Source organism: Camelina sativa, chromosome 19, assembly GCF_030686135.1.
Source record: "Camelina sativa cultivar CO46 ecotype springtype chromosome 19, ASM3068613v1".
In the NCBI taxonomy this organism is placed as follows: Eukaryota; Viridiplantae; Streptophyta; class Magnoliopsida; order Brassicales; family Brassicaceae; genus Camelina; species Camelina sativa.
In genome coordinates, this window is record NC_141898.1 from 17,418,595 (window position 1) to 17,432,205 (window position 13,611).

The 13,611-nt window shown below is 31.4% G+C and overlaps 3 protein-coding genes across 3 annotated transcripts; 2 read left to right on the top strand and 1 right to left on the bottom strand.

Moving 5' to 3' along the window:
• Positions 1-441: 441 nt before the first annotated feature.
• On the bottom strand, positions 442-963 carry LOC109130966 (uncharacterized). The gene has a single exon (XM_019241174.2). It carries the CDS (start codon positions 861-863, stop codon positions 666-668), a length of 198 nt encoding a protein of 65 aa, XP_019096719.1. The 5' UTR covers positions 864-963; the 3' UTR covers positions 442-665.
• A 600-nt stretch (positions 964-1,563) lies between these two features.
• On the top strand, positions 1,564-5,019 carry LOC104766901 (pentatricopeptide repeat-containing protein At2g15820, chloroplastic). The gene is made up of 2 exons (XM_010490878.3): positions 1,564-2,990; positions 3,065-5,019. The coding sequence occupies exons 1-2, from the start codon at positions 2,346-2,348 to the stop codon at positions 4,907-4,909; spliced, it is 2,490 nt and encodes an 829-aa protein (XP_010489180.1). The 5' UTR covers positions 1,564-2,345; the 3' UTR covers positions 4,910-5,019.
• A 6,743-nt stretch (positions 5,020-11,762) lies between these two features.
• On the top strand, positions 11,763-13,396 carry LOC147920716 (uncharacterized). Its single transcript, XM_087501193.1, has 3 exons — positions 11,763-12,450; positions 12,569-13,154; positions 13,234-13,396. The coding sequence occupies exons 1-3, from the start codon at positions 11,763-11,765 to the stop codon at positions 13,394-13,396; spliced, it is 1,437 nt and encodes a 478-aa protein (XP_087357319.1).
• The last annotated feature ends 215 nt before the right edge of the window (positions 13,397-13,611 follow it).

The window sequence follows — 13,611 nt, forward strand, 5'->3', positions numbered from 1 at the left end:
CTCAATCTTTTTTGCATTTTTCCTCTAGCTACTCCAATTAAACTATATAAGTCTCTAAAAGAAACTGTTAAGGTTAATGTCGTGGTGGATTTAGGTTATGTGTAGCTTCGTCGGTTTGGGTAGGAAACAAAGAAAAAAGAATATAAAACTATGTGTGACTTTTAATAACTTGTAAACACTTATCACGCAATAAACAAACAGTTGACAAGTTAAGCTTAAGCGTCAATTAAGTTGTTAGGCTTATTAACAAATCACATAAAATAAAATTAATGAGAAATCGGTTGAGCCTAGACACGTCTAATTGACTTATTGTCCGAAAACGGGACCAGTGTGTTTACGCACGTCTTATTCGTCAACCTCTTTTCAATTTGCCCAACTTTGTTTCAGATCTGTTCTGTTCCAATTTGGTAACATTTAGTCATTTACTGTTGCAAGAAATAGTTTAATATCGTAATCCACGGTTACAAGTATTTTATTTCCACAACAAATTTTCAACATTGGAACCTAAAACACGAAATTGGAGAAGGAAACAAATAATTACAAACTCAAGTGATAACGTATGAGAATGACTAAAACTAGTTCTTATTTTTTTTTTTTGAAAATTAAGTAATATTGAATTTACATGAACATTCATTTATCAAAGGAAATAAAAACAATATACAAACTCAGGGAAGAAAGCCCATGATGTAAGGTGAAGAAGGGCGATAAGGGGAGGGGGAGTAAGAGTAGAGGCCATGGCGGTGGTGAGCATGAGGCGGAGAAGAGTGGCTCAAGAAGGTTCTGACGGCGTCAGCCACCACCACCAAGAACTCCATTGCTATCTTCATAATCTCTATGCATAGCTCTATTTTCTTTATCACCATCCTCTCTCTCTCTCTTAGTTTTTTTTTTCTCTACTTGAGATTCTTACTCCATCTTCTTTGTCTTTGGTATTTATATAAAGTCAAACATATAACATGCACGCCATGTGAATTATATATGTATTAAAACTATTGTATAACTTGTTTTGACATTTATATATAATCTCTTCAATTTTTTTTTTAAATTGAAAACATAAATAAAATGGCAGAATGTTTCTGCGGTTATATTTATTAAAATTTATATATCGAAATATGAAATATATCGCATTTTTACACTTATTCATTTGACATTTTGGGAATGGAGACTAAAATCAAAAGAACTTTTACATTTTATGAGTTTTCAGAATAAAAAATATATTCGTTTATTTTATTCTTAGCCAAGAATTTCTTATTTTTGTAAGTCTTTACGATGTATATATTGATCCTAGCTAAATAAAAAAAGGTGACCATATGATTGCGTTTTTGCTTTTAAAAGCAACTCCTCTCTCTCTTTCTATCTCAAATTTGTACCATCATCCTAAATAGAGCAAGAGTGCAAGACCCATGCCTCTCGTGAATTTTAGTCCTGTTCGGTAGTCGGTAGCATAGTCTCCACGACTACTTTATGTGATAGAAAACACACAAACTAACACACCGCTGCTGCGTCGTATCTCTATCGTGGGGACTTTGAATTTATTGCAACGACTTTTTAGCTTTAGTCTTTAGATGAAGATATGACTTTTGTCCGTCCCTGCAAATTATTTCCAATAATTGCGGCGACTCTTTTCAATGGCTAACCGCGTTTCACGAATCACGACCGTGATTGTTATATATCATTTGTGTCTTTTTCCTTGTTCGCGACGGTAGAGTCATGGCGACCGAACCTTGCCTTCATCTACCAAAATTTAGTCAGGTAATATACGTGAGAAAAAAATTAGAGTTAATAAAAGTAGCCTCCAAATGAAAGGAACATTAAAGAATTCAGAAAATATATTTTAACAATTGTTATTACAAAAAGTCAGAAATAACGTTTGAATTGGTAACTAGCAGAACAAGTACATGTCTAAACATCATTTATAGTGAGAATAAAAAGCTTATTTGGATTACAACATAGCGAGAAATTAAAAAAGAATCATTCTTAAACACAAACATTCCCATATAAAATCTAGTGAACCTACTTGTATTAATATATATTTTCTACCTCTTCTAACACAATCTGAAGATAAATTAATCCTACATAATTATTATTTATGAATTAAAAATTTATTTATGTTTTAATTAAATCATAAACAGTAGTTGACATTTTTATAAATGAAAATTTTAGTTTACTAGTTTATTTATAGTATATTTGTAATTAAAAATATTTGTATAAGAGTTATAATTTTTTAGTTTCAAAACATTATCTTTGTCTATAATATTTGAGACGACCTTATGAAAATAAAAAAAATAAAAGTAAACTAAAGCAAAAAAACCAAACTAAATCCAACGGCCGTGAGCGATGCAACAATGATTGTCACCGGAGCTTGCGACTTCTCTTCATCACTCTCCGTCGCCTCTTCCTCCTCCTCCTCCTCCGCCATCGCCGTCTCACCCTTCAACGTTTCATCTCTCTCCTCTAACCCCAAATTCATCAATTCCAGCTCAACTCTCTTCCGTTCCCTTTCCTTCTCCCTTATCCACCACCGCAACAGCTACTCACGCCGCTCTCTCCGCCACCTCTCCTCTCATACAATTCACCGGAACAAAACCCAATTCTTCTCCAAGCCTTCTCCGCGGACTCCACCACTTTTCACGGCTAATTCCACAGCTCAACGAACCGGGACTTTCGTCGAACACCTTACAGGCATTACAGAATCGGAAGAAGGAAGCAATGAAGCCAACGATTTCGGTGATGTGGAGTCTGCCAGGAACGACATTAGAAACGTTGCGACTCGTAGAGTGGAAACGGAGTTTGAAGTGAGAGAATTGGAAGAGTTGCCGGAGGAGTGGCGACGGTCTAAGCTTGCGTGGCTGTGTAAAGAGGTCCCATCGCATAAAGCCGTAACGCTTGTGAGGCTCTTGAATGCTCAAAAGAAATGGGTTCGTCAAGAAGATGCTACTTACATCGCTGTTCATTGTATGCGGCTTCGTGAGAACGAAACTGGATTCAGGGTAACAACCTTTTAGATATGGCTTGTTGATGCTTAGTTTGTGGCTGATTTGTGCTAAAAGTTTTCATCTTTTAGGTGTATAGATGGATGACACAGCAGAATTGGTACAGGTTTGATTTTGGGTTAGCCACCAAGTTAGCTGATTTCTTGGGGAAAGAACGGAAATTTACGAAATGCCGAGAAGTGTTCGACGATATTTTGAATCAAGGGCGTGTTCCAAGAGAGTCTACATTTCATATTCTTGTAGTTGCATATCTAAGTAGCTCAGTAGAAGGCTGTCTCGAAGAAGCGTGTAGTGTTTACAACAGAATGATTCAGCTTGGAGGGTACCAACCGCATCTTAGTCTACATAATTCTTTATTTAGAGCTCTCTTGAGCAAACAAGGAGGAGGGTCTTTGAATGATCACCTTAAGCAAGCTGAGTTTATCTTCCACAATGTTGTGACAACTGGGCTTGAGGTTCAGAAGGATATTTATAGTGGATTGATCTGGCTGCATAGTTGTCAAGACGAAGTTGACAAAGATAGGATAAATTCTTTAAGAGAAGAGATGAAGAAGGCGGGGTTTCAGGAAAGTAAAGAAGTTGTGGTCTCGTTACTGAGAGCATATGCGAAAGAGGGAGGTGTGGAAGAAGTTGAGAAGACATGGCTTGAATTGCTTAATCTAGATTCCGGTATACCTTCTCAAGCGTTTGTTTATAAAATGGAAGCTTATTCAAAAGTTGGCGATTTTGCAAAAGCTCTGGAGGTATTTAGGGAGATGGAGAAGCATCTAGGTGGTGCAACTGTTACTGGATACCACAAAATCATTGAGGTTCTATGTAAATTCCAGCAAGTGGAATCTGCGGAATCTCTCTTAAAAGAGTTTGTAGAAAGCGGGAAGAAGCCGCTCTTACCTTCATACATCGAGATAGCCTTAATGTACTTCGATTTAGGTTTACATGAGAAGTTGGAGATGGCTTTTGTTGAGTGCTTGGAGAAATGTCAACCTAGCCAGACCATATATAACATATACTTGGAGTCACTGGTTAAGATCGGCAACCTTGAGAAAGCAGGGGATGTCTTTGATGAAATGAAGAACAACGGGACTATCAATGTGAATGCTAGATCATGCAACACCCTTTTAAAGGGATACCTAGATAGTGGAAAACAAGTGCGGGCAGAGAGAGTTTATGATCTGATGAGATTGAAGAAATATGAAATCGAACCACCGCTCATGGAAAAGCTTGATTACATCCTGAGCTTGAAGAGAAAAGAGGTGAAGAGACCGTTGAGCATGAAGCTAAGCAAAGAACAACGTGAGGTATTGGTAGGTTTGCTGTTAGGTGGCTTGCAAATCGAATCAGACAAAGAGAAGAAGAGCCACATGATCAAATTTGAATTCAGAGAGAATTCTCAGGCTCATCTGGTTCTGAAACACCACATACATGACCAGTTCCGCGAGTGGTTGCATCCTTTGAGCGATTTTCAGGAGGATATTATACCGTTCGAATTCTACTCCATTTCCCATTCATTCTTTGGGTTTTACGCTGATCATTTCTGGCCAAAGGGTCAGCCAGAGATTCCAAAACTGATTCACCGGTGGCTCTCACCACACTCACTTGCTTACTGGTACATGTACAGCGGCTTTAGAACATCGCAAGGTGACATTATCTTGAGATTGAAAGGAAGTCTAGAAGGTGTTGAGAAGGTAGTAAAGGCTCTGAGAGGCAAATCTATGGAGTGCCGGGTTAAGAAGAAAGGAAAAGTCTTCTGGATCGGACTACAAGGAACAAACTCAGCGTTGTTCTGGAAACTAATAGAGCCTCACATATTGGAGGACTTGAAAGATCATTTGAAACCTGCTTCTGAATCAATGGGCAATGATGGGGAAGCAGAAGAACAAAGCATCAACATTGAATCAAGCTCTTTATCACAGTGACGATTGTTTCCATTCATTAGAAGCACATATCAGATAAAAACTCAAAACTAAATGGGGTTTGATATTATTATCGTTGAATGTAGGAAGTTAGTAAGCTAGATTCAGTCAAACCACGTCCATCATAAACGCTTCTCTGCAATGTGTCGTATATAATCAAAATTTCTATACAGAAGATAATATTTGGCCGATGTATGAAAATTTCTATAAAGAAGATAATACTTTATAGATAATATTGATTTAAACATCATTATTAATTATTTTGAATGTTGGTGCTAATGAACGAGATGACTTAATTTGTAAAATAATATCTGACACTAAAAGATTATGTTACCGAATAATAAAATAAGAATTAGCAAAAATGTTTTCGTGCTCTCTTCACCTTTCTTTCTGTGCTCTCAGTTTCATAATTTCCCATAGCAAATCGTGTCTCAAGCATAGCAAAAATGTTAGATGATGGAAATTTTATGGAATTATGCATGGAAAACTCATAAGATTCACAAAGATGGGTATGGTGATACAATACGTGGTTTCCCTGATCTTAAATTTGATTTCTCCTTCTCTTGGTATCGGGTTGCTTGGATGTGCAAAATTGTATTGCATTGTACACAAGAAATGACAAACATGATGTTTTGGAAATAAGTTTCCATCCTGAAATGATAAACATCCTAGGCTTATTAAGGTGTTGCAACCATTTACAAACATGTCAAAGATAGTGAGGATCCCACTGCATTGACATTAAGTTTTGGTAAGCTAATTAGCCTAATTTTGATTATGCTTTTGTTTTTTTTTCTATATATCTTCTTCTCATTATCTGATGATATGGAAAAAAAAAGCTGTGTGTTTTTAAGTTCAAATTTCTTTGATCTTCCAAGTCTGATGACATATGGAAAACATTCATTTTTCATTGTTCGTGTCACAATGATGAGAATACAGTTTAATGATTTGAACTTGTAAACCCACAATATGATTTTTATTGTTTATAAATTTGACTAATAATTTTATGTGTTGAATTTTTAGTGTAATCTTGCAAAAGCAAATCTCTCATATGTGCCTTCTAAACCCTAGGATCTCTCTTGCCTCATTGTCTCACTGTCTCACTCTTGCTTTGTTTCTCCTGTCAGAACAATGGCGAATCTTGTCTCCGGCATGTATCGAGAGGACTACCCAGATGTTGGTAGTGCGGTGATGATTCAAGTAGATACTGTTTAAATTTATATTTTCTCAAGCACCCTAACTTTACAAAAAAATGTCCAAATTTCGTGCATTCAATTTCAAACAAACTCCACTTCATGTTTTTTTTTTTATTTCCTCTATAACATATTTGTAATCTTCATCTTCATTGTTCGTAAATCTATAAGTAGCACAAAACCTATGAAATCATTAACTCTATAGAACCATAATATCTTACAAAAATGAAAGTAAAGCACTAATGTCCAACAATAACTTAATCTAAAATTAATCCTTGGTTGAAACAAAAATGAAGTAACCTATATCAAGTAATAGTTTGAGATAAAATCATGCAAAATATTAGTTAGCTAGACATAACATATGATTTATTATTTTTAAATGATTTTCAAATCACTAGTATAATAATACTCCCTTCGTTTCAAAATATAGGATGTTTTAACTAAAGCACGCAGATTAAGAAATCTTTACTTTTAACAAGTTCAACCAATTAGAAACAATACTGCATAATATAAAATACTAAACTAATCTAAAAGTTGCATAAAAACTTGAAAATATCCTATATTATGAAACAAAAAACTTTTCTAAAACATCTTATATTTTGAAACAGAAGGAGTAGTAGATATCATTAAACATTTTATAATTCATAATTAAATAACATAAGATTTATTATTTTTACACAAATTACTTAAAATGTTTGATTGAGAACATCCCCTTTAATGTTCAATAACTAATATTATTTAAATTCATTATTAATTAATTAATATTCATGCTAAATAAATTAAAAGAAATGGATACATGTCACAATCTAACTGACTAATGTCACATGTAAACATATGTAAATATATATTTTTACGCGAAATCTAACAATTCTACCACATCTCTACCACTGTAGTTTCCAAACTACCACATCTCAAAACTCTTTTTTAAAATATCATAACCATTAAATAAAATGACTATAATACCCTTAGTCAAAAACTAAACAAAAATATTTATTATTTTATTTATTATCTTTCTCTCTCATCTCACTTTTGATTTTTTTTTTAAAAATTCTTAACACTTTTTGCTTTTCACTTTTTATTTTCGTTCTCTACTTCTTTACCTTCTTTTTTTTTAATTACAACTACATTATTTTTTTTTGCTGGAGATTTAAATATAACAGTGGACAAATTTACATTTTATATATAGATAATTGTAGAAAAAAATAAATTTAGTCCACAAATATAAAAATACACAATGTTGAAGTTTTTAGTAGACAACATTGAAATTTTTAGTAGACATGTTTCTCACACCGAAACTTATGGATAATTTTTTAGTGGTAGACAAGTTTACACCCTATGTATATAAACAATTGTAGCAGAAAATAATTTTTGTCCACCAATATAGAAATGCACAACAATGAAACTTTTGGTGGACAACATTGAGTTTTTCAGTGGACAACATTGAAATTTTCGGTGGACAACTTTAATATTTTTACATATGAAACAAATCATATGTAAAAATCGTATTAACGGACAAGCTCTCCCAAGTTGTATTAACGGACAAGTTTTTTTTTAAAAGTTATTAAATCCGGTAGACAATAATTATTGTCCACAAAATTTGTCATTTAGCTATTTGTCTTTTTGTACTTTGGTTCTTCCTTTTATCCATAATAAATGTTGTATCATGTGTCTGCTATAAAAGGACAATATTATTTATATATAATTTCTCAAATTCATGCTCATAAACTGAAAGATATTTTTGACAGATTGTGGTAGAACGTGAAAAGTGTTTTACAATGTGGTAGAATAGAAAAGTTTTAAGTTCAATGTGGTAGTCTTGACTAAATTCCCTATTTTTACCTTGCACCGCCCAATATAAGTCACATGTAAACATATATTACATTTTACAATTATGAACAAGATTTTGTGAACGACTTTTTTGCAGACGTGGATTTGTATTAGCCTTACGAGTTTCTAGTAAAAATTGATCTAACGGCTATAGGACGTCGTAGAGAAGTGTTCTAATCGCAACTACACACGGTATATATATAGTTTGCGTTAATTAAAATCTTGATAAAAATCAGCAAAATTGAGTAAAAGATATCTCAAAATCTAATATATATTTACATACTTTAACATACGTTACATAATTCATTAACCGCGTTAGATTTTTAGGGGAGAAACCTAAAAGATATCCTATCGAATTTTTCTTTGGACGTTTAATACCAAACTTTTTTGGTTGGAAAAAAAATCTCATTATATTTTCTCTAAAGACCTTATATTTGAATTGTTGGTGAATTTGAATTTATAATTTAACAACTGTTAACAGGCGTTACAAAATCATTAAAGATGTTAATTAAATGTTAATCTTAGGTGTTTAAATAAATATAGGAAAATCACGTTTTAAACCTTCAAAGTGTCACTAAGTAGCACTTTAAACCTCCAGAAAATTTCAATAACATTAAATACCTTTAAAATAATTTTACTAACACTTTGAACTTTTAAAATGCTTTTACTAACACTTTAAACCTTTAAACGAACTTTCATTTTTGTATCGCCATAAAAAATAACGGAATAATAATATCCGTCAACGCGAAATAGTTAAACTATGTTAGTTTAATTTAAATTATAATAAGTTTTAGTTTTTGTAAATAAATAAAAAGATAAAAAAAAATTTGTGTTCATCTTCATTTTTTACAAAACTTTTACGACGTTACTCTTCACATTATTAATCTTTTTAATAAATGCATCTCCACTCGATTCTAATTCAAATCATTGACTTCTCATTGGAAACCAATGAATCTTCTAAATATATTGTCGTCTTCAATTTTACATTTGTCAAATGTTTTAACCTTACCTCTAATTCTTCATTTTTTTTGCTTTGATGTATTTTTAAATTTTTTTATAAATCGTCATAAATAATTAAATTAAATTAAATTAATTAAACAAGCATTTAAATCAAACCAACATAGTTTAACTATTTACTCTCAAGTACGGTTCTCAGGGAGGGAATTGACCCGCCTATTCCGACCATGGAGAACACATTGACAGATATTATTGTTCAGTCATCTTTCATAGCGGTACAAACAGAAAAGTTAGTTTAAAGGTTTAAAGTGTTAGTGAAATCATTTTAAAGGTTTATAGTGTTGGTGAAAATATCTCAGTGTTTAAAGTGCTACTCAATGACACTTTGAAGGTTTAAAATGTGATTTCCTGTTTCTCGTTCAAATGAAGATTTTTAAAATATCCATTTTGAATCATAATTTCTCGTTCAAATTAACTTCGATTATCACATGTAAAAAATATATGATATAGATAATTTGTTCTACAAATTCAAAACATTGAAAATTATATTGAAAATTTGTTAAAAATACCCCTTTTGGGATACCTTTTTCGAAAATACCATTTTTTTTTAACATTTTTATTTTTACCTTTTTTTACAATATATTAAATTAATTTTTAGAATTTTTTTTTAGGTTTGGGTTCTCTATTTTACATTTAAGATATAGTTTTGAGGGGTTAGTGTTTAGTAGTTGGAATTTAGGACTTAGAATTTAGTTGTTTTATACATAGAAAAGGGTATTTTTGAAAATGGACAGCATGAAAGAGTATTTTTAAAAAGTGACATAGGAAAATGGGTATTTTTGAAAAGATCTTATATTTGTATTGTTGGTGAATTTGATGTTATAATTTAACAAATGTTAACAGGCGTTACAAAATTATTAAAGATGTTAATTAAATGTTAATATTTGGTGTTTAAATAAATATATACAATCTTTACCAAAAAAATATAAAAATTTTAGTTTATAAATATAAACTATCCACTTTGAATTTTTATTTTTCATTCAAATTAACTTCTATTTTAACATGTAAATATATAATCTTATAAAGCCTTTACAAAGAAGATTCTAAAGAACACAAGATACAATATATATATCTGGTTATTTTGGTGAAGGGATTTGCCAAAAAAAATTAAAATTACAAAAATTAAGATTTTTAAAATATCCATTTTGAATCATAATTTCTCGTTCAAATTAACTTCGATTATCACATGTAAAAAATATATAATATAGATAATTTGTTCTACAAATTCAAAACATTGAAAATTATATTGAGAATTTGTTAAAAATACCCCTTTTGGGATACCTTTTTCAAAAATACCATTTTTTTTGAACATTTTTATTTTTACCCTTTTTAACAATATATTAAATTAATTTTTAGAATTTTTTTTTTAGGTTTGAGTTCTCTATTTTACATTTAAGATATAGTTTTGAGGGGTTAATGTTTAGTAGTTGGAACTTAGGACTTAGAATTTAGTTGTTTTATACATAGAAAAGGGTATTTTTGAAAATGGACAACATGAAAGAGTATTTTTAAAAAGTGACATAGGAAAATGGGTATTTTTGAAAAGACCTTATATTTGTATTGTTGGTGAATTTGAAGTTATAATTTAACAAATGTTAACAGGCGTTACAAAATTATTAAAGATGTTAATTAAATGTTAATCTTTGGTGTTTAAATAAATATATACAATCTTTACCAAAAAATATAAAAATATTAGTTTATAAATATAAACTATCCACTTTGAATTTTTATTTTTCATTCAAATTAACTTCTATTTTAACATGTAAATATAGAATCTTATAAAGCCTTTACAAAGAAGATTCTAAAGAACACAAGATACAATATATATATCTGGTTATTTTGGTGAAGGGATTTGCCAAAAAAAATTAAAATTACAAAAATTAAGATTTTTAAAATATCCATTTTGAATCATAATTTCTCGTTCAAATTAACTTCGATTATCACATGTAAAAAATATATAATATAGATAATTTGTTCTACAAATTCAAAACATTGAAAATTATATTGAGAATTTGTTAAAAATACCCCTTTTGGGATACCTTTTTCAAAAATACCATTTTTTTTTGAACATTTTTATTTTTACCTTTTTTTTTACAATATATTAAATTAATTTTTAGAATTTTTTTTAGGTTTGGGTTCTCTATTTTACATTTAAGATATAGTTTTGAGGGTTTAGTGTTTAGTAGTTGGAATTTAGGACCTATAATTTAGTTGTTTTATATATAGAAAAGGGTATCTTTGAAAATGGACAACATGAAAGAGTATTTTTAAAAAGTGACATAGAAAAATGGGTATTTTTGAAAAGACCTTATATTTGAATTGTTGGTGAATTTGAAGTTATAATTTAACAAATGTTAACAAGCGTTATAAAATTATTAAAGATGTTAATTAAATATTAATCTTTGGTGTTTAAATAAATATATACAATCTTTACCAAAAAAATATAAAAATATTAATTTATAAATATAAGCTATCCACTTTGATTTTTTTTTCACTCACATTAACTTCTATTTTAACATGTAAATATATCCTTATTCTATAAGTCACAAGTAAATTTTCAACTTACTGTAGCTCTCTCCATTTTAAGTCCCAAATTATCATCTTTCACAATTTTTGCTTAACAAATCTCAAATTAAAACACAAAAAAAAACACTTATTTTACTTTTGCGACAGAAAAAAAAACACAAAAGATTAAAACTGCTACGCATCTTCAGCTAAAGTTGATTTCAAGGCGAACTGCATGTGCTCAAAGTGGTAAAACATACAATCTTCCTACTACATCAGAAGTTGCTGCCTTATATGTTGGCGATTTCGATCTAGAAATGGAGCCAAGAGACATTGTTTTGGAAACAATGGAAGGGAAATTAAAAAGAATCAGTGAACTTCACGCTGGATATCTTCCATTACAATATCCACTTTTGTTTCCTTTTGGAGAAGATGGTTACCATATTGATCTAGAACTCAAGAGGACTACAACAGGATCCACAAATCCACGTACCAGGGTTAGTATGAGGGAATTTTTTGCATACAAGCTCATGGAACGTCCAAATCATCCCACAACTTTAATGAGCTCCTGCATGTTATTTCAGCAGTTTCTGGTAGATGGATTGACGATGATAGAGGTAGAAAGAATAGGATATTTGAAGCTCAACCAAAAGGCTTTACGTGTTGATAAATACGTAAACGTCGAGGCGGCTGCTGATAAAGGAAACATGAACACCTCAAAGGTTGGTAGGCGTATGGTGCTACCATCTACTTTTATCGGTAGCGCACGATGTACGCAGGAAAGATATATGGATGCAATGGCAGTTTGTCAGCACTTTGGATATCCAGATCTATTTATTACTTTCACTTGCAATCCAAAATGGCCAGAGATCACAAGATACCTGCAAGCTCGAGGTCACCAATCAACAGACAGAGCTGATATTATGTCTAGAATCTTCAAGATTAAGCTAGACAATTTGATTGTTGATATAAAAATAAATAATGTTTTTGGTCCTGCAACAGCAGGTAAAAATATCTAACACTTTTTGTTTTTGTTAGAATAATTGCCTTTAAGTTTAGATATATCATATTGAATTTTTTGCCTTCTATCTTTTTTACAGTTTTGTACACTATAAAATTTCAGAAAAGAGGACTGCCACATGCCCATATTCTACTATTTTTGCAGAAGGATCAAAACTGACAACAACTGATGCCATTGACAATGTAATTTCTGCTGAAATTCCAGACGAAGCAACAAATCCAACACTCTACAATGTTGTCAAAGAATTTATGATACATGGACCATGTGGGGTTGTAAATCCACATTCACCATGTATGGATAAAGGAAAGTGCACGAAAAAGTTTCCAAAAGAGTTCAACAGCAGCACTTGCATCAACAAAGATGGATTCCCAGTTTACAAGCGAAGAGATGATGGTCGATCAGTTGAGAAAAATGGAACTTTGCTAGACAATGGATATGTCGTTCCTTACAACCCATATCTACTCTTGAAGTATCAATGCCACATCAATGTTGAATGGTGCAACCAAACAAAAGCAATAAAGTATTTATTCAAATACATCAACAAGGGAAATGATCGTGTCTTAGCTACAACAAAGGACAATCGAAAAAGAAATGATGTTGAGTTTCACAACCAAGTAGAAAATGATGGATCTTCAGACCCGGTAGTAGAACTAGTTATAGATGAAATTAAGCGTTTCTATGATTTCAGGTGAAGTATTTTTAAAGAATTTATACTACGTCTTTTGTTTTTTGAAGGTTTTTCTTACATTTATCTAATTTCTTTATAGGTACATTGCACCGTGTGAATCTGCTTGGAGGATTTTTGAATTTGAAATACATTATAGTAGTGTTCATATTCAAAGACTGAATATTCATCTAGAAGGAGAGCATATTGTATGTTACGACGAGGATGAAGATGTTGATGATGTCCTAGCCAAAGAAGGAAATTAAACCTCGCAATTGTTAGAGTGGATGAAAATTAACAGCTCGGAAGATGAGGAATTAGCATTCGCAAAAGAACTCACTTACGCTCAATTTCCTTCTTGGTTTGTGTGGAAAAAGAGAAACAAAGAATGGACAATCAGAAAAAGAAAAGTTTCGTTCGGGAGAATACATCATTTTACTCCAGCTGCGGGTAAATTGTTCTACATGAGGATGATTTTAAA